Source organism: Cervus elaphus, chromosome 22, assembly GCF_910594005.1.
Source record: "Cervus elaphus chromosome 22, mCerEla1.1, whole genome shotgun sequence".
Taxonomy (NCBI): domain Eukaryota; kingdom Metazoa; phylum Chordata; class Mammalia; order Artiodactyla; family Cervidae; genus Cervus; species Cervus elaphus.
The window spans coordinates 36,690,635-36,712,273 of record NC_057836.1 but is presented as its reverse complement, the minus strand read 5'-3'; the positions used below and the strand labels follow the sequence as shown (position 1 = coordinate 36,712,273).

General features: G+C 37.9%; 1 protein-coding gene across 1 annotated transcript in view; it reads right to left on the bottom strand.

Moving 5' to 3' along the window:
- The window catches only part of SMCO2 (single-pass membrane protein with coiled-coil domains 2), a 39,551-nt gene that overhangs the window by 6,236 nt on the left and 11,676 nt on the right, over nt 1-21,639 (bottom strand). The window contains exons 3-7 of the mRNA XM_043882590.1: nt 15,830-15,966; nt 15,012-15,161; nt 7,847-7,937; nt 1,683-1,739; nt 547-719 (exon numbers count right to left, since the gene is read on the bottom strand). Coding sequence (XP_043738525.1) covers nt 547-719; nt 1,683-1,739; nt 7,847-7,937; nt 15,012-15,161; nt 15,830-15,966 — 608 coding nt within the window. The remainder of the gene's footprint in view (nt 1-546; nt 720-1,682; nt 1,740-7,846; nt 7,938-15,011; nt 15,162-15,829; nt 15,967-21,639) is intronic.

Below are 21,639 nucleotides of genomic sequence, written 5' to 3'. Positions count from 1 at the left end.
ACAGTTTCAGTCCCTGGATTGGGAAGATCCCCTGGAGAAGGAAATGGCAACTCACTCCAGTATTCTTGCCTGGAAAATTCCATGGACAGAGACTGACAGGCTATAGTCCATTGAGTTGCCGAGAGTCGGACATGACTTGGTGACTAAGCAAGAATACACATATATGTAGTTATCTAAAACGTTGAGAAAGAAATATCTATATCTATATCTATGTCTATATTTACATCTATTGCAATAGGTATATGTCTTGGGAATTCCCTGGTGGGCCAGTGGTTAGGATTTGGTGCTTTAACTACTATAGCCAGGGTTCAATCCCTGGTAGGGGAACTAAGATCCCACCAGCCATGCAACGTGGCCAGTAAATGAAAGAAAATACTGATCGAAAAATTTAAAAATATTAAGAAGAAAAATATTACAACTTAAAGTTTTAAAGAAGAATAATAGATAATTTATAAAAAATAAATTCCTTGGCAAAATTCAATCTTACTATAGTCCATTTATTTGGGGGACTCTGTCAGTCTCCAGAGATCCCTGTCTCTAACTCACCATGTTGTTATGTGGGGAGAGGAGCTCTCCTCCAAGGATGGTGATGAAGCCTGAAGAAGCAGGGGCTCCCTTTCATACATGCCCATTTCTTCAGGACTCTGAGAGTCTGGATTCCTTTGCATTTGGTACATCCCCAACTTCGTATCCAGCAGAGCCATGTCCTTGCAAAAGTTCTGGGAACAAAAAGAGCGATCATTTAAAAAATGATTCTCATTGTCTGCCCTTCTCATTGGAGATGATGCCAAGTATCTTTCCTCCAGAACACGTAAAGGGTGTTGCAAATCACACGTGAGTCATGTGTACTAACTGTGTACTCACCCAAGGAAAGAAACTTACACATTCACAGAGTATTCAGATAGAAAGATAACTATTCTTTTATCGAATTCATCTATTCAATTTTTTCATCCATGCAAAACATATTTATTTGACTGACTCTACCAGGCACTATTCTAGGATGTGGCAGGTAACAAAACAGACAAGACATGGGCATTCTGTTATGCATGTGTTTTTTAACAAAAGGGACAAAGAATTCTATGTGTGTTTATAAGGGCTGGGTGGTAAGCAATAAACAACTAAATGCATATATTTGTTAGATAACTATAGACTAAAATACATGCTAAAGAGAAAGTAAAAAAATGTGAGGACACAGTAGCTGAGGTTTGGTTTGGGGACATCTCCTCTAGGATAAGTGGGATGATTAAGCACTTCTGAATGGGTGACAGGTTCATTCATTCATTAATTCATTGTTTCACTCATGCATTCACATCTCAGTGTATAAACTCTTGTGTGAGGCGTTCAGATGGAGTCATTTTTCTGGCTAGGGGAGATTAGGGGAGGTCTGGGAGATGAGAGGACATTTGAGTTGAGCTTTGAAGAGTGGATAATATGTAGACATGGAGGATAAGCTGCAGATGGAGGAGCTGTAGGAACAGCCCCAGGGTATGAGAGCTTGGAAGTACACCGCACCTGTGAGACGTTCTGTCAGTCCAAAGCAGAAGTTCAGGAGGGGAGAAAGATGTAGAAAGAGACCAGTGTGTGGTATACACTTAACTTCCAGGGAAAGAATAACTTCTGTGTGTAGATTTAAATAATTTCATTTTATCATTATTTGAACTTGTGTAACTGTGAAATCTTACCTCTATTCTTGCAATGAGTTTTTCCTTTAATTTATGAGCTTCATCACAAGCATCTTCCTGAAAAGACACCCACAATTTTGGTTAAAATAGAAGTTACATTTTCTGGTTTATACAATTAAACCATACTCATTCTGATACCACTAAGTTGTGGGGAGGCTTTACTGAAACTTACTTTTATTCAGTAAAACCCTTCCTCTTAGAAAAAATTCATTGTGCAATCACAATAAATTGCAGAAGGTATCACCACAAGATCAATAAATTATTTTCAATACTTCAAAGATATAAATTTTCACAATAGCAGCATATTACAAATAATTTTTTTCTCTATCCACCACTTTCTCCTTGCTTCTTAAACTTTTACCAGGACACTAGTTGGAGAAACATAGTATGTTTCTGAGAAAAAAATAAAACTATATCTTTTCTAAATATTTTAAAATTTACAATGTATAAATGTAAGTCTTCATTATGTTTGAATATTTGGACGTTCAGTTCAGTTCAGTTGCTCAGTCATGTCTGACTCTTTGCAACCCCATGAATCACAGAACACCAGGCCTCCCTATCCATCACCAATTCCTGGAGTTTACCCAAACTCATGTCCATCGAGTCGGTGATGCCATCCAGCCATCTCATCCTCTGTTGTCCCCTTCTCCTCCTGCTCCAAATCCCTCCCAGCATCAGCGTCTTTTACAATGAGTCAGCTCTTTGCATCAGGTGGCCAAAGTATTGGAGTTTCAGCCTCAGCATCAGTCCTTCCAATGAACACCCAGGACTGATCTCCTTTAGGATGGACTGGTTGGATCTCCTTGCAGTCCAAGGGACTCTCAAGAGTCCTCTCCAACACCACAGTTCAAAAGCATCAATTTTTCAGCGCTCAGCTTTCTTCACAGTCCAACTCTCACATCCATACATGACCACTGGAAAAACCATAGCCTTGACTAGACGAACCTTTGTTGGCAAAGTAATGTCTCTGCTTTTTAATATGCTATCTAGGTTAGTCATAACTTTCCTTCCAAGGAGTAAGCATCTTTTAATTTCATGGCTGCAATCAACAGCTGCAGTGATTTGGGAGCCCCTAAAAATAAAGTCTGACACTGCTTCCACTGTCTCCCCATCTATTTGCCATGAAGTGATGGGACCAGATGCCATGATCTTAGTTTTCTGAATGTTAAGCTTTAAGCCAACATTTTCACTCTCCTCTTTCACTTTCATCAAGAGGCTTTTTAGTTCCTCTCACTTTCGGCCTTAGAGTTTAGTAAAAGTGCTGTCCACAAAAAGTGTCTTGTTCCTCTTTTCTTCCCATGTATCTCAGTAAGATCAAGGTACAGGCTGAAAGCAAATCATCCTTTTCTGAGATGCAAATGCCAATTGCACATATATCCTGAGTAAATAATGCTTAGAAAGGTTTTTAATTAATCATCCCATAATAGACTTGCAGGATATGTTGAAAAGCCGAGCCTTAACAGAAAAAAGAGTGTCCTGTGATTCAAGGAGGTGCCATTTTTGGAAACTAATCCTTAAACATTACTTGCAAAAGTAAGAAAAGTATGGATTTTTGAGGTATAGTTTGTAATTGATTATAAAACCATAAATATCTAACAAAATAAGTTTAATAAATCCAAAAATCAAATCCTGCCTCACATAAACCATGAAAAAGTAAAAAGACATCTAGTGGCATAGAAAGTTGTTGAAGAAAAATGCTAAATGTAAAAGCAAGTTGCAAAACAATATATGTAATATTAACTCATTAAAATAATAATATTATAATATATGTATTAAAACACTTAGAAGAATATAAATATACTAAAATGTTCACTGTGTTTATTTTTGAGAGTGGTTTTATTTTTCTTTTTATATGCAATACTTTTGTAATTTTTTAATTATTAAAATAAGCATGCATTACTTTTGTTAGAAGAAAAAATATTTTTTATATTCTCTTTTGGATTTACGTTTAATTAGAGGACACTTACTTTACAATGTTGTATTGGTCTCTGTAGAACAGCAATGGGAATCAGCCATAAGTATACATATATCCCCTCCCTCTTGAACCTCCCTCCCACCCCATCATCCCACCCACCAAGCTGTCACAGAGCACAGAGGAGTTGAGATCCCTCTATGTCACAGCAACTTCCCACTAGCATCTATTAACACATGGTGATGTGTATATTTCAGTGCTACTATCTCAGTTCTTCGCTCCTTCTTCTTCCCCTGCTGTGTCCAAAAGTCTGTTGTTCTCTATGGCTGTGTCTCTATTCCTGCCCTGAAAATAAGTTCATCAGTACTGTAATATTTTTTAATTAGACAGCAAGCACAAGACTCTTTTCATGTGGAAATATGGACATAAATAATAGTAAGTTCCCATCTAGGTCTAAAATTCTGAGTCTTGTTTTGTTGAATTTTGGATTCCATTCACTAAAATTTGAGATTTCTTTGCAGAACTATTTTTCTTCTTTAAAGACGTTTTATCATTACCTTGACAAAATTGTTATCCATTTCTCCTATTTGCTTTTTAATTTCCATGATCTTCTCCTTTAAAACAAAAGAGTATAGAGCAAAAGATGTAATGAATGATGTGTGAAACTGAAAAAGAACAAATGACAATTTTTTAGAAGAATGCTCATTCATGATCAAATAGTCTGAGATTTAATAGAAGCTGGGTTTTCTTGCATCCTGTTCTGGATGCTGATCTGCAAAATCAACATTAAATCAAATAAAAAATATGTCATTGGCCACATCCTATGTAAATGGCCATGGAGTTAGGCATTGTGCTTATTGGATACAAACAATAAGAGTGTTTACCCTCAAACTGCCTATAGAAAATGTATAATCTACACCCTCTTTTTTTTTCCAAGTTCATTCATCACCAACCCCTGAGTTGTGTGATTTAATTATTTAAAAAGGAGCTGTGAGATAATAATCACATTTTACGCAGTGCCCTAATAAATATCTTTACACTGCTGCTGCTGCTGCTAAGTCACTTCAGTCGTGTCTGACTCTGTGTGATCCCATAGATGGCAGCCCACCAGTCGCCCCCGTCCCTGGGATTCTCCAGGCAAGAACACTGGAGTGGGTTGCCATTTCCTTCTTCTCCAATGTGTGAAAGTGAAAAGTGAAAGTGAAGTCACTCAGTTGTGTCCGACTCTTAGCAACCCCATGGACCGCAGCCTACCAGGCTCCTCCACCCATGGGATTTTCCAGGCAAGAGTACTGGAGTGGGGTGCCATTGCCTTCTCTGAAATATCTTTACACAGTAATTATCAAAGATAATTGTACCAAAGGTAACTGAAATAGGAGTCAGTCTCAAGATGAAAGTTATTTTCATACAGATATTTCAGAAAGCTTTGTGGACTCAATATCAGGCTACTTCAAAGTCCTTTCTTCAGCTTAAAGTTCTCATAAATTTGTTTCTGATGTGTGTGTGTTTAAATACTTTCACCAATTTCCCCCTCCTCCCCCTTTCATGCTTTGAGTCATTCCATTTACTCATGAGAAATAAATGAGCCAATATGTGTGATATGTGTGTGTTAGTCACTCAGTCGTGTCTGACTCTTTGCAATCCTGTGAACTGTAGCCCGCCAGGTTTCTCTGTCCATGGAATTCTCCAGGCAAGAATACTGGAGTGGATTACCATTCCCTTCTCCAGAGGATCTCCCCAACCCAGGGATCGAACCTTGGTCTCCTGCATCACAGGCAGATTCTTTACCACTTGAGCAACAGGGAAGTTCAATACATGTGATATTATTTATTAATTTACTTCTCCTTCAACTTTCCCACATGTTGCTTTTCCTATAGCTATTTCTAACAATAACTCATTTGGTAAAGAATCTGCCTGTAATGCAGGAGACCCCAGTTCAATTCCTGGGTCGGGAAGATCCCCTGTAGAAGGGATAGGCTACCCACCCCAGTATGCTTCGGCTTCCCTTGCGGCTTAGCTGGCAAAGAATCTGCCTTCAATGTGGGAGACCTGGGTTTGATCTCTGTGTTGGGAAGATCCCCTGGAGAATAGAAAGGCTACCCACTCCAGTATTCTGGCCTGGAGAATTCCATGGGTCCCAAAGAGTTGGACACAACTGAGCGACTTTCACTTCACTTTCACTTTTCCCTCCACCAGAGTAAACCTAAAGCCATTCTTAGGACTTTGCTTCTGTAACAATTGTATTTAAAGTTCCTTACTTGTTATATTACTGTATTTGTTTTTACACAGTCTTTTCCATCAGTCTTTAGTCTTAGGACAGAGTTGTGTCAATTTTTAAAGTCACATTTATTGAGGTACAACTTACATAGCGTAAAACTTATCTTTTAAAAGTGCACCGTGCTACAAATTTTGACATACGCATCCTGTCCTTGGTACGCAATCACCACTAAAGGAAGATATGGAATATTTCCATCACACCCCAAACTTCTTTGTGTTCCTTTCTCCGGCCTTTCCCCACTGCAGCCAGTGACCACTAGTCTATTTTTCATTCCTATGGTTTTGCCTTTTTCAGAATGGTACAGAAATGGGATCGTGAAGTATGTAATCTTTCAAGTCTGGCTTCTTTCACTTAGCATCATGCACTTGAGATTTAGATATGTTGTTGGATGATTAAGAAGTCTCTTTTTAGTCTCTGAATAACATTCCATCATTTAGTACATACCACAGTTCATCTACTCACCAGTTGGTGCATATTTGGGCTGTTTCTAGTTTTCAAGTCTGTGCCCGTTTTTTTAGAGTGTATACAAAGCCGTATATTTCCAGGATAGAGAATCCTCATGATGCCTTCCTTTTTCATAGTTTGTTTGCATTTTCAAAATATGTCTGTTTAATTTTATTTATTTATATTTCTAAGTTATTTTTTAAAAATTTATACTAGAGTATAGTTGACTTACAATGTTTTGTTAGTTTCAGGTATATAGCAAAATGATTCAGTTACACACATGTCCATTCTTTTTTGGATTCTTTTCCCTTTTCATATTATCCCAAGCCCATGTTGATTTGTTTTTTTAATCTCACTGCTATTTGTCTCTGTGCTCTTTTTTCTCTCTTCATTCTTTTGATATTCATCCTTCCCTGTCCTTTCCTCCGGTGAACCCACATTTCTGTATTTCTGACTTCTGGAGGAAATTTTTTAAGGGGAAAAATGTTTCTTGGCCTTTGTCCTCTTCCCTTTCTTCATAGTTTTCAATTTCCAAAGCCCTAGGTAGTGGGAAAAAAAGCTGACTTTCCAACTAGCACAAAGTGAGGTTGCTACGTCAAAATGTTGCACTAAGTCATAGTTAAAGCAGTTTTTTCTCTTGGTGAAAAATCTGTACATGGCTTTTAATATGTGAGAGGTCAAAATAAATATTACTTCCTACTATAAAAGAGGCATTTTTTCTCCTTCTTTCGAAATCCTACTTAATTTAAATTTGGCTTGAACTAAAGCAGAAGCTGGCAATTTCAGTAAAAAAAAAAAAAAACGTAGTTAGACACAGACTTTTTCCATTTTTAGAGACTGTTCTTCAAATGCCTGAAGTTTATTGGAGAAGAAAAACTACCAGCCAGGGCTCTGAAAGTTAATTCTTATCCAAAGTTGGTCCCTACTTTTCTAATATTCTATGACTCTTAAAAAGGGAAAAGTAAACCTTTCTCAGAAAAGAATCTCTAAGAAATGCAAGGAGACATAAACAATAAGAAAGCTTTGGATACTGTGAAAACCAACATAAGAACTCTTCATGAAGGCATCAAAGACAAACACAAATCTATCTCTTATGTTCTAGGGATGCAGTTCTTCACAAATACGTATTTCTTGCATGTTTTTTTCTGTACTGGTAGGTATTGGGATATAGATATTAAGATGAGAACTTTTCTCTTAAGGAACTCTTCATTATTTCAAGTGGCATCAGGATGAAAACCTGCCAAATTTGACTGAGTTTCTAGGTAGAACAGAAAAGTCTAGCTTTTTAATGTGTTGTTAGAGAATAAGAGTGGTGGTACCCAGACAAAATGTGCTCAGAACTGACCACCAGATCCAGCACACCAGGGATCAAACCTGTGTCCTCTACAGTGGAGGCTTGGAGTCTTAACCATTGGACTTCCAGGGGAATCCCTTTAATTCTTGTTATGACATGTTAAACAACAGATGGGGTGGGAAGAGGTTACAGAGTCCCCACAACCTCCCTGATTTTTTCCCAAGCCTTCAGCTTACCTCCATGTTTACCCCCTGATCAGAGTCAAGGTCCTGGTGTGATCCCAGCTTTTCAATTTGGCCCTCCAGGGATATAACCTCACTTAATAAGCTGCAAACAGACCAAGAGAGGGACTTAGTTCTATGGCTTAAGAAAAATCCCCAATGCATAATTTTTTTTGATCTTGAAAGATCGTTTCTGACCTTTCAAAAATGAAATCCTATTCCTGTATAAAGGGGACTCCTGGGTGGTAATTGTGTTGGAATGGGAAGTTATAAATGCAATTCAAGAAAGTGAAAAACATTCTAAGTTATCTAGATAATTGTAAAGAAGTGTAGTCCTAACTGGATATAGAAGCAGAAATGTAAAATGCACTTATAACTGGTAAGGTCTGAATGAGCTCTGTCATTAATACTAATACCAATATCCATTTCTTGGTTTTAATGATACCATTGGTATCATTGGTAAAGTACCAACTCATTCGTTTTGAGTTGGACAAGATGCTACCATTTGGAAGGTTGAGGGAAGGGTGCATGGGGTTATGCTATATATTTCTTTGAAAATTCCTGTGAACTTTCAATTATTTCAAAATAAAAAATATAAGAAGAACATATTATTAATAATTTTAAGCCAATAAGTTAGATAATTTAGATGAAAAGGGCAAGTTCCTTAAAAGATACAATCTACTACTGAAATATACTCAAGAGTTAGGTAGCCTGTGCAGCCCTGTGATCTTATACTATATCATTAAAAAAATTAAAGTTTTAGTTAAAATCTTGCCATAGTGAAATCTCCAGGCAATATGGCTTCACTGGTGAATTCAACCAAACAGTTAAGAAAGAGATTATGTCAGTTTTACACAAACTCATCCAGAAAATAGAGAACTGTGCAAAAACATCCCAATTTTTTCTTTGATATTAAATATAAGTTTTTTTGATACCAAACATAATTCTGATGCTAACACTAGACATTACAAGAAAGCAAAACACAGGTCAATATCCCTCATTAACATACACGTTAAAGATCCATTTCAGTAAGCTGATTCCAACAACATATAAAAAGGATGATATGACCAGGCAGTATTTATTCTGGGAATTCAAGGCTGGTTCAGCACTCAAAAACCAATCATTATAATGCACTATATCAAGAGATTTATAAACAAACAAAAAACATGATCATTCACAGCTGCAGCAAAAGCTATTGAAAAAATTCAGTATCATTCCTGATTTTAAAAATGACTCAGTAAACTAGGAATAGAAGAAATCTTCTCAGTCTGAGAAAGAGCAATTTAAAAACAGACAAAAGCCCAGATAATATCACACTTAATGCTCTCACTCTTCCTGTAAGACTGAGAACTAAGTAAGTATGTCTGCTATCTGCTGCCACTCCTCCTACTCAACATCACACTAGAAATTCTAGCCAATGTAATAAGGCAACTAAAGAAAGTAAAAGGAATACAGATTGGGAAGGAAGATATAAAGCTGTCTCTATTTGCTGATGACATAATTATCTATGTGAAAAATTCCAAATAATCTGTAAAGACTATTAAAACTAATAAATGAGTTTAGCAAGGTCACAATGGAAAGTCAAATACAAAATGTTAGCTGTATTTCTATATACTAGCTATTAACAATAAGAAACTGAAAAAATTTAAGTACCATTTATAACAGAACCAAAAACATGAAATAGATATAAATCTAAAAAAATGTGAAATATCTGTACACCGAACACTACACAACCTGATGGAAGAAATCAAAGACTTAAATAGAGAGAAATACTGTATTCATGAATCAGAAGAGTTGATATTGCTAAAATATTAATTATTCCAAAATGTATCTATCAATTAATGGTAGTTCCAATCAAAATCACAGCAAGATTGACAGGTTGATTGTAAAATCTATGTGGAAAATCAGACAAGAAAAAGTAGAATAGCTAAAATAATTTTGAAAAATTAGAACAAAAATTAATGACCTACTGTAACAGGGAACTCTGCTCAATATTCTGTAATAACCTAAATGGGGAGTTTGAAAAAGAATAGATACATGTATGTGGGTCTGCATGCTAAGTCGTTTCAGTCCTGTCCAATTTGTGACCCTATGGGCTGTAGCTGGCCAGGTTCCTCTGTCCATGGGATTCTTCAGGCAAGAGCACTGGAGTGGGTTGCCATTTCCTCCTCCAGGGGATCTTCCCAAACCAGGGCTCGAATCCATGCCTCCTGCTTTGCAGGTGGATTCTTTACCACTGAGCCACTGAGGTAGCCCCCTAGATACACATATATGTACAACTAAATCACTTTGCTTCACACCTGAAACTAATGCACACTAATACTCCTAACTAATAATAATTAGCCAATAATTAGTTATTAACTAATAACTAATAGTTAATAACTAACTAATACTCCATTTCCTTAGAAGAAATGGAGTAGCCCTCATAGTCAACAAAAGAGTCCAAAATGCAGTACTTGGGTGCAATCTCAAAAACAACAGAATGGTCTGTTTGTTTCCAAGGCAAACCATTCAATATCACGATAATCCAAGTCTATGCCCCAACCACTAATGCCGAAGAAGCTGAAGTTGAACAGCTCTATGAAGACCTACAAGATCTACAACTAACACTCAAGAAAGATGTCCTGTTCATCATAGGGGACTGGAATGCAAATGTAGGAAGTCAAGAAATATTTGGAGTAACAGGCAAGTTTGGCCTTGCAGTCCAAAATGAAGTAGGGCAAAGGCTAACAGAGTTTTGCCAGGAAAACGCACTGGTCATAGCAACAACAGTGGACATCACCAGATGGTCAATACCGAAATCAGATTGATTCTATTATTTGCAGCCAAAGATGGAGAAGCTCTATATAGTCAGCAAACAAGATCTGTGGGTCAGATCTTGAACTCCTTATTGTCAAATTTAGACTTAAATTGAAGAAAGTAAGGAAAACCACTACACCATTCAGGTATGACCTAAATCAAATTCCTGATGATTATACAGTGGAAGTGACAAATAGATTCAAGGGATTAGATCTGATAGACAGAGTGCCTGAAGAACTATGGATAGAGATTCGTGACATTGTACAGGAGGCAGTGATCAAGACCATACCCAAGAAAAGGAAATGCCAAAAGGAAAATGGTTGTCTGACAAGGCCTTCCAAATAGCTGAGAAAAGAAGAGAAGCAAAAGGCAAAGGAGAAAAGGAAAGATAATGCTCATCTGAATGCATAGTTCCAAATAAAGGCAAGGAGAGATAAGAAAGCCTTCCTCAGTGATCAATGCAAAAGATAGAGGAAAACAATAGAATAGGAAAGACTAGAGATCTCTTCAAGAAAACTAGAGATACCAAGGGAACATTTCATGCAAAAATGGGTACAATAAGGAAATAAACGGTATAGACCTAACAGAAGCAGAAGATCTTAAGAAGTGGCAAGAATACACAGAAGAACAATACAAAAAAAGATCTTCATGACCCAGATAACCACAATGGTGTGATCACTCACCTAGAGCCAGACATCCTGAAATGTGAAGTGAAGTGGGCCTTAGGGAGCATCACTATGAACAAAGCTAGTGGAAGTGATGGAATTCCAGTTGAGCTAGTTCGAATCCTAAAAGATGATGTTGTGAAAGTGCTGCACTCAATATGTCAGCAAATTTGGAAAACTCAGCCGTGGCCACAGGACTGGAAAAGGTCAGTTTCATTTCAACCCCAAAGAAAGGCAATGTCAAAGAATGTTCAAACTACCACACAATTGTACTCATCTCAGACACTAGCAAAGTTATTATACTCAAAAGTTGCCAAGCCAGGCTTCAACAGTATGTGAACTGTGAACTTCCAGATGTTCAAGCTGGATTTAGATAAGGCAGAGCAACCAGAGATCAAATTGCCAACATCCACTGGATCATCAAAAAAGCAAGAGAGTTCCAGAAAAACATATACTTCAGCTATATTGACTACACCAAAGTCTTTGACTCTGTGGATCATAACGAACTGTGGAAAATTCTTAAAGAGATGGGAATACCAGACCACCTTACCTGCCTCTTGAGAAATCTGTATACAGGTCAAGAAGCAACAGTTAGAACCGGACCAAGAGCAATGAACTAGTTCCTAATCGAGAAAGGAGTACGTCAAGGCTGTATATTGCCACCTTGCTTATTTAACTTAAATGCAGAGTACATCACACAAAATGCCAGGCTGGATGAAGCACAAACTGGAATCAAAATTGCCAGGAGAAATATCAATAACCTCAGATATGCAGTTGATACCACCCTTATGGCAGAAAGTGAAGAGGAACTAAAGAACTTCTAGATGAAAGTGAAAGAGTAGAGTGAAAAAATTGGCTTAAGACTCAACATTCAAAAAACGAAGATCATGGCATCAGGTCCCATCATTTCCTGGCAAATACATGAGGAAACAATGGAAACAGTGACAGACTTTATTTTCTTGGACTCACAGTCACTGCAGGTGGTGACTGTATGCATGAAATTAAAAGATGCTTGCTCCTTGGAAGAAAATGTATGACCAACCTTGACAGCATATTAAAAAGCAGAGACATTACTTTGCTGGCAAAGGTCTGTCTAGTCAAAGCTATGGTTTTCCCTGTAGTCATGTATGGATGTGAGAGTTGGATTCTAAAGAAAGCTGAGCCCTGAAGAATTGATGCTTTTGAACTGTGGTGTTGGAGAAGACTCTTGAGAATCCCTTGGACTGCAAGGAGATCAAACCAGTCAATCCTAAAGAAAATCAGTCCTAAATAGTCATTGGTAGGACTGATGCTGAAGCTGAATGTCCAATACTTTGGCCACCTGATGGGAAGAACTGACTCCTGGTAAAGACCCCGATGCTGGGAAAGACTGAAGGCAGGAGGAGAAGGGGATACCAGATGATAAGATTGTTGGATGGCATCAGTGACTTGATGGACATGAGTTTGAGCAAGCTCTGGGAGTTGGTGATGGACAGGGAAGCCTGGCGTGCTGCAGTCCATGCAGTCATAAAGAGTCTGACATGACTGAGTAACTAAAGTGAACTGAACTGAAACTAACATGTTGTTAATCAACTATACTACAACATAAAATAAAATTTTAATTTAAAAAGAAAAGGAATAAAATCAGATAACAAAAATTAGTATTTGACTTAGAAAAAAATTAGAACAAAACTGAATAGCACTCACTACCTAATTTAAAGACTTCATACAAAGCTACAATAATCATGGTAGTGTGGTGGTGTTATTGCTGTTTTAGTTGCTAAGTCATGTCCGGCTCTTTTGAGATCCCATAAACTGTAGCCCACTAGAGGACAGGCTCCTCTGTCCCTGGGATTACCCAGGCGAGCTTCTGGAGTGGGTTGCCAGTTCCATCTAAAAGGGATCTCCCTACCCAGAGATTGAAACCACATCTCCTGCACTGGCAGGCAGATTCTTCACTACTGAGCCGCCAGGGTAGACTCAAGTGAATGTTTACAGTGTGTTTATCAATGATTGCTTAAAAAAAACCTAAATATGCCTCAGTTAGTGAAAGAATAAATTGTAGCATATTTATATAAGGGAATATTGTTCTGCAACAAAAAGGAACAAATTATTGATGTGTACAACATGGATGAACCTCAAATTATTCTTTATACTAAGGAAAGATGGTAGACTCAAAAGGCTATATGCTGTGTAATTCCACTTATGTAATTCCGCTATTCTAGAATAGGCAGAACTGTTCAGACAGAGAATAGATAAGTGGTCACTAGCACCCTGGGGAGAGGTGTTAACTATAAAAGAGTATGAGGGATATGGGGAGTGATGAAAGTGGTCTTTATCTTCACCGTGGTGGCTAAACAATAGTATACATTTTTCAAAACTTGCAGAACTGTACAATAAAAGATATAATTTTACAGTATGTAAATTATAACTTAGTTTTAAAAAGGGAAAAAAAAAAGTTTTTGGCCATACCACACAGTTTGTGAGAGCTTTCATTTTCTAACTAGGGATTGAACCCATGCCCTCTGCAGTGAAAGCGTGGAGTCTTAACCACTGGACCAGCAGGGAATTCCCATGGAAAGAAACTTTAATATGCCGAGTTTGAATTAATAAAAACACAGAATCTTTTAAAATTCTACTATTATTCGTGCTCTGGAAGAAAAAGGAGGGGAGTACCTTGAATAGGATAGTTAGAAAGCTGATACAAAGATGTTTAGCTAAAGTTATGGTGATGTTTAACTGAATATAAAGAAGATGTTTAACTGAAAGGCAAAGAAACATCTAGAAGAGTAGCTCTGCAGTAGGAAAGAGCTTGGAATGTGGTAGCAAGATTCAGACGGCCAGAGGAATTATTTCTTAAAGTAGCTTCCATTTGTTAATTGCTATTATATATCAGGTACTGACTGTATTAAATGCTTCACACATGGCATTTTGCTTAGTACTGGCAATAAACCAATGAGGTGGCTATCATTACTTCTTTGTAGATGAGGACAGTCAAGTCTTAAAAAAAAGTTGATTAACCTATCCAAGAAAGGTCAATATCAAGATTCAAACCTGGGTCCCTCTGACTCCAAAGTCCAGTCTCTATGCCAGTGACTGCATAAATAACAACTTTGTCATTTCTGTTTCATCTTGAAACTTTTAACTTGAATTCAAATATGCATTTTCAAGCACACTTTAACAGTTTTTTCATGTCATACTGGTTGGATTCCTTTGGACAATACTGGATAAAACTCAAGGATCACTGGAAACCTCAATATGTGCTTTGGATAACTGTTAATGTGGCTACAAGGAGAGAATCTCTGAGGGCAGTCCTTCCCTTGAGAGAAGAGAGAGCAAAGATGCAGATAACTTTGATGTAGGCTTCGAAATTCTGTGACATGACTTTTAATTCTAAGGCCTTTTGCTTCCCAGGTTTTCCCAGATGGCGCTAGTGGTAAAGAATGCACCTGTCAATGCAGGAGACAAGAGATGCAGGTTCAGTCCCTGGGTTGGGAAGATCCCCTGGAGAAGGAAATGGCAACACACTCCAGGATTCTTGCCTGGAGAATCCCGTGGACAGAGGAGCCTGGTGGGCTACAGTCCATAGGGTCGCAAAGAGTCAGACACGACTGGTGACTTAGCACATATACTTCTCATCCTAAAGACGTTACCACCTTAAACCTGTAGTTTTGTAAATTTCTGAAGCTATGAAACTTTTCATTATTTTCTGACCCACCCCAACACCCTACAATTACCTCTTCACTGTGTTTTCTGTTAGGCTTATGTTTTGTATAATATTTTTAATTTTCTCCATCCAGCCTATATGATCAGCTCCAAGTTCTTTCACTTGTAGACCCATCCGTGTATTCCAGTGGTTAAGCTGGAAGAACATGTTCTCCTGGCTCCTACAGAGATATGATTATGATCAGTTTTAAGGTAGAAAATGGGAAACATCTCAAAAAAGTCTGAACCCTCTTTCTATAGATGGCGAATAAGTCTGCTTATTCATTTTCTGTCTCCAAAATAGGCCAGGTAGCACTTAGGCTTTAAGAAAGGAGCTTGGATATTTATTTAATACCCGTTTTAACAGACTTTTTTAAGGCTGGAGAAAATAAAGTATGTTTTCCATTCAGTAAACAATGTGGATATATTTTTAATTTCCCTGCATGGAATGAATGTTAAGTGTTGATTTCAGGATGGTGGTTACATCTGGGTGAAGGAAAAGAGGTTATATTGATACATAGGGAAAGGGTCCATAAGGACTTAACCATACATTTTTAATAATAATTGCAATATTTTTCATCTCTAGAAAATTATCTAAGAGTGATGAGATGTGTAATAAATCCAGGGTCCAAAGAAAAGCATGCAAAGAGAACCCCATGGTCTCCCTACGTCCCTCTTCATCTTTCTTGCTGGAATAGGTAGGTAGTTGCTTGTGCATGTGATTGTTTTGTGGTTCAAGACACTTGCTGATTTTAAATCTTCTAAGCTTTCCATAAGCTCTCTGCTAAGTTTCATGCTCCCCTCCACAAAACACCACTCAGTGATCCCTCTTGCATTCACCAAGGCTTACTCTTCAAGGATGTTCTCCTCTGAAAACTGCAAAGATGTGGATGCTTGGGGATCTTCATGTTGAACGTGATCTCTTTCTTGCTCATCCTGTTCACTCTGCAGGTCCTGGCCATGCCCAGCCTTCAGCTCCAACTTATCCTGATAAAGATTATGAAGGGAGCAAAGCAGAACAGAAGGGTTATCACAAGAGGTGGTGGTCCCTCTATGGTACCCATGCCCTCGTCTCTGGGGGCAAGCACATTACCCTTTCTGAGGCTGGAGTCCTCTGATGCATTTGTGAGGTAGGCTGACACCCCCCCTGCTCTGTGACAGAGGAAGGCTGGGGCGGGAATGTGGAGAGTAGGGAGAACAGATCAGCCTCTTATTGATACACCTGTACAGATCATTGGCCAAGTCAATAGGAGCAGCATTCACCTACCTCTACAAATTGCTTTCGAGCACATCATCCTTTAAATGACAGCCCTGACATGGGTAAATGTAGGTACTGAATTTCCCTAGGCCACTCATTCATATTTAGTGATTTGGCCAAGGTCACATGGTGCAGTGACTTAAGTGATGACCCCCCCCCAAAAGATATGTCTATATCCTAATACTAAGCCCCCTGAGAATGTGACCTTGTTTGGAAAAAAGGGTCTTAGCAGATGTAATGACTTTTAATAATGATCTTGAGATGAGATTACCTTGAATTACCTGGGTGGGTCCTAAATCCTATGATGAGTGTCCTAATGAGAAACAGAAGAGGAGAAGACATAGAGAGAGAAACTCATGTGGAGATGGACGCACACTGAAGTTTATGCAGCCACAAACTAAGGAATGCCTGGAGTCACCAAAACCTGGAAGAGAAATGGAAAAATTCTCCCCAAAAGCCTTCCAAGGAAGTGTGGTCTCGCTGACCCCTTCATTTTGGATTGTTGGCCTCCAGAACTATGACAGAATACATTTTTTTGTGGCTTTAAACCACCAAGTCTAACTTGTGATAGCTACCATAAGAAACCAACCCATATGGCTGGTAAGTATATGAACTAGAACTTGAACTAGGTTTTCTGATTCCCAAACCATGGCTCTTTTCATTGTATCTAGGACTTAGATTCAGATTAATACCTAGTTCCTATCCCTGGTGCTTTCACAACCCACTGGTGCCTCACCAGAGATGAGGGATTATTACCACATTTACAGATGAAGAAACCAAGGCTGGATTTTCGAAGTATGATGTGACTCCACTATTTCTTTCTTTTTTTTTTTTTTTAATTTTTTTATTAGTTGGAGGCTAATTACTTCACAACATTTCAGTGGGTTTTGTCATACATTGATATGAATCAGCCATAGATTTACACTTATTCCCCATCCCGATCCCCCCTCCCACCTCCCTCTCCACCCGATTCCTCTGGGTCTTCCCAGTGCACCAGGCCCAAGCACTTGTCTCATGCATCCCACCTGGGCTGGTGATCTGTTTCACCATAGATAGTATACATGCTGTTCTTTTGAAACATCCCACCCTCACCTTCTCCCACAGAGTTCAAAAGTCTGTTCTGTATTTCTGTGTCTCTTTTTCTGTTTTGCATATAGGGTTATCGTTACCATCTTTCTAAATTCCATATATATGTGTTAGTATGCTGTAATGTTCTTTATCTTTCCGGCTTACTTCACTCTGTATAAGGGGCTCCAGTTTCATCCATCTCATTAGGACTGGTTCAAATGAATTCTTTTTGACGGCTGAGTAAAATTCCATGGTGTATATGTACCACAGCTTCCTTATCCATTCATCTGCTGATGGGCATCTAGGTTGCTTCCATGTCCTGGCTATTATAAACAGTGCTGCGATGAACATTGGGGTGCACGTGTCTCTTTCAGATCTGGTTTCCTCAGTGTGTATGCCCAGAAGTGGTATTGCTGGGTCATATGGCAGTTCTATTTCCAGTTTTTTAAGGAATCTCCACACTGTTTTCCATAGCGGCTGTACTAGTTTGCATTCCCACCAACAGTGTAAGAGGGTTCCCTTTTCTCCACAGCCTCTCCAGCATTTATTGCTTGTAGACTTTTGGATAGCAGCCATCCTGACTGGCGTGTAATGGTACCTCATTGTGGTTTTGATTTGCATTTCTCTGATAATGAGTGATGTTGAGCACCTTTTCATGTGTTTGTTAGCCATCTGTATGTCTTCTTTGGAGAAATGTCTGTTTAGTTCTCTGGCCCATTTTTTGATTGGGTCATTTATTTTTCTGGAATTGAGCTGCAGGAGTTGCTTGTATATTTTTGAGATTAATCCTTTGTCTGTTTCTTCATTTGCTATTATTTTCCCCCAATCTGACGGCTGTCTTTTCACCTTACTTATAGTTTCTTTTGTAGTGCAAAAGCTTTTAAGTTTCATTAGATCCCATTTGTTTAGTTTTGCTTTTATTTCCAATATTCTGGGAGGTGGGTCATAGAGGATCTTGCTGTGATTTATGTCGGAGAGTGTTTTGCCTATGTTCTCCTCTAGGAGTTTTATAGTTTCTGGTCTTACATTTAGATCTTTAATCCATTTTGAGTTTATTTTTGTGTATGGTGTTAGAAAGTGTTCTAGTTTCATTCTTTTGCAAGTGGTTGACCAGTTTTCCCAGCACCACTTGTTAAAGAGGTTGTCTTTTTTCCATTGTATATCCTTGCCTCCTTTGTCAAAGATAAGGTGTCCATAGGTTCGTGGATTTATCTCTGGGCTTTCTATTCTGTTCCATTGGTCTATATTTCTGTCTTTGTGCCAGTACCACACTGTCTTGATGACTGTGGCTTTGTAGTAGAGTCTGAAGTCAGGCAGGTTGATTCCTCCAGTTCCATTCTTCTTTTTCAAGATTACTTTGGCTATTCGAGGTTTTTTGTATTTCCATACAAATTGTGAAATTCTTTGGTCTAGTTCTGTGAAAAATACCGTTGGTAGCTTGATAGGGATTGCATTGAATCTATAGAGTGCTTTGGGTAGAATAGCCATTTTGACAATATTGATTCTTCCAATCCATGAACACGGTATGTTTCTCCATCTGTTTGTGTCCTCTTTGATTTCTTTCATCAGTGTTTTATAGTTTTCTATGTATAGGTCTTTTGTTTCTTTAGGTAGATATACTCCTAAGTATTTTATTCTTTTTGTTGCAATGGTGAATGGTATTGTTTCCTTAATTTCTCTTTCTGTTTTTTCATTGTTAGTATATAGGAATGCAAGGGATTTCTGTGTGTTAATTTTATATCCTGCAACTTTACTATATTCGTTGATTAGTTCTAGTAATTTTCTGGTAGAGTCTTTAGGGTTTTCTATATAGAGGATCATGTCATCTGCAAACAGTGAGAGTTTCACTTCTTCTTTTCCTATCTGGATTCCTTTTACTTCTTTTTCTGCTCTGATTGCTGTGGCCAAAACTTCCAACACTATGTTGAACAATAGTGGTGAGAGTGGGCACCCTTGTCTTGTTCCTGATTTCAGGGGAAATGCTTTCAATTTTTCACCATTGAGGGTGATGCTTGCTGTGGGTTTGTCATATATAGCTTTTATTATGTTGAGGTATGTTCCTTCTATTCCTGCTTTTTGGAGAGTTTTAATCATAAATGAGTGTTGAATTTTGTCAAAGGCTTTCTCTGCATCTATTGAGATAATCATATGGTTTTTATCTTTCAATTTGTTAATGTGGTGTATTACATTGATTGATTTGCGGATATTGAAGAATCCTTGCATTCCTGGGATAAAGCCCACTTGGTCGTGGTGTATGATTTTTTTAATATGTTGTTGGATTCTGTTTGCTAGAATTTTGTTAAGGATTTTTGCATCTATGTTCATCAGTGATATTGGCCTGTAGTTTTCCTTTTTTGTGGCATCTTTGTCAGGTTTTGGAATTAGGGTGATGGTGGCCTCATAGAATGAGTTTGGAAGTTTACCTTCTTCTGCAATTTTCTGGAAGAGTTTGAGTAAGGTAGGTGTTAGCTCTTCTCTAAATTTTTGGTAGAATTCAGCTGTGAAGCCATCTGGTCCTGGGCTTTTGTTTGCTGGAAGATTTTTGATTACAGTTTCGATTTCCTTGCCTGTGATGGGTGTGTTAAGATCTTCTATTTCTTCCTGGTTCAGTTTTGGAAAGTTATACTTTTCTAAGAATTTGTCCATTTCATCCAAGTTGTCCATTTTATTGGCATAGAGCTGCTGGTAGTAGTCTCTTATGATCCTTTGTATTTCAGTGTTGTCTGTTGTGATCTCTCCATTTTCATTTCTAATTTTGTTAATTTGGTTCTTCTCTCTTTGTTTCTTAATGAGTCTTGCTAATGTTTTGTCAATTTTGTTTATTTTTTCAAAAAACCAGCTTTTAGCTTTGTTGATTTTTGCTATGGTCTCTTTAGTTTCTATTGCATTTATTCCTGCCTTAATTTTTAAGATTTCTTTCCTTCTGCTAACCCTGGGGTTCTTCATTTCTTCCTTCTCTAATTGCTTTAGGTGTAGAGTTAGGTTATTTATTTGGCTTTTTTCTTGTTTCTTGATGTAAGCCTGTAATGCTATGAACCTTCCCCTTAGCACTGCTTTTACAGTGTCCCATAGGTTTTGGGTTGTTGTGTTTTCATTTTCATTCATTTCTATACATATTTTGATTTCTTTTTTGATTTCTTCTATGATTTGTTGGTTATTCAGAAGCGTGTTATTTAGCCTCCATGTATTTGAATTTTTAACAATTTTTTTCCTGTAATTGAGATCTAATCTTACTGCACTGTGGTCAGAAAAGATGACTGGAATGATTTCAATTTTTTTGAATTTTCCAAGACTAGATTTATGGCCCAGGATGTGATCTATTCTGGAGAAGGTTCCGTGTGCACTTGAGAAAAAGGTGAAGTTGATTGTTTTGGGGTGAAATGTCCTATAGATATCGATTAGGTCTAGCTGGTCCATTGTGTCATTTAAAGTTTGTGTTTCCTTGTTAATTTTCTGTTTAGTTGATCTATCCATAGTTGTGAGTGGGGTATTAAAGTCTCCCACTATTATTGTGTTACTATTAATTTCCTCTTTCATACTCGTTAGTGTTTGCCGTACATATTGCGGTGCTCCTATGTTGGGTGCATATATATTTATAATTGTTATATCTTCTTCTTGGATTGATCCTTTGATCATTATGTAGTGTCCTTCTTTGTCTCTTTTCACAGCTTTTATTTGAAAGTCTATTTTATCTGATATGAGTATTGCGACTCCTGCTTTCTTTTGGTCTCCATTTGCATGAAATATTTTTTTCCAGCCCTTCACTTTTAGTCTGTATGTGTCTCTTGTTTTGAGGTGGGTCTCTTGTAGACAGCATATATGGGGGTCTTGTTTTTGTATCCATTCAGCCAATCTTTGTCTTTTGGTTGGGGCATTCAACCCATTTACATTTAAGGTAATTATTGATAGGTGTGGTCCCGTTGCCATTTACTTTGTTGTTTTGGGTTCACGTTTATACAACCTTTCTGCATTTCCTGTCTAGAGAAGATCCTTTAGCATTTGTTGAAGAGCTGGTTTGGAGGTGCTGAATTCTCTCAGCTTTTGCTTATCTGTAAAGCTTTTGAGTTCTCCTTCATATCTGAATGAGATCCTTGCTGGATACAGTAATCTAGGTTGTAGGTTATTCTCTTTCATTACTTTCAGGACGTCCTGCCATTCCCTTCTGGCCTGGAGGGTTTCTATTGATAGGTCAGCTGTTATCCTTATGGGAATCCCTTTGTGTGTTATTTGTTGTTTTTCCCTTGCTGCTTTTAATATTTGTTCTTTGTGTTTGATCTTTGTTAGTTTGATTAATATGTGTCTTGGGGTGTTTCGCCTTGGGTTTATCCTGTTTG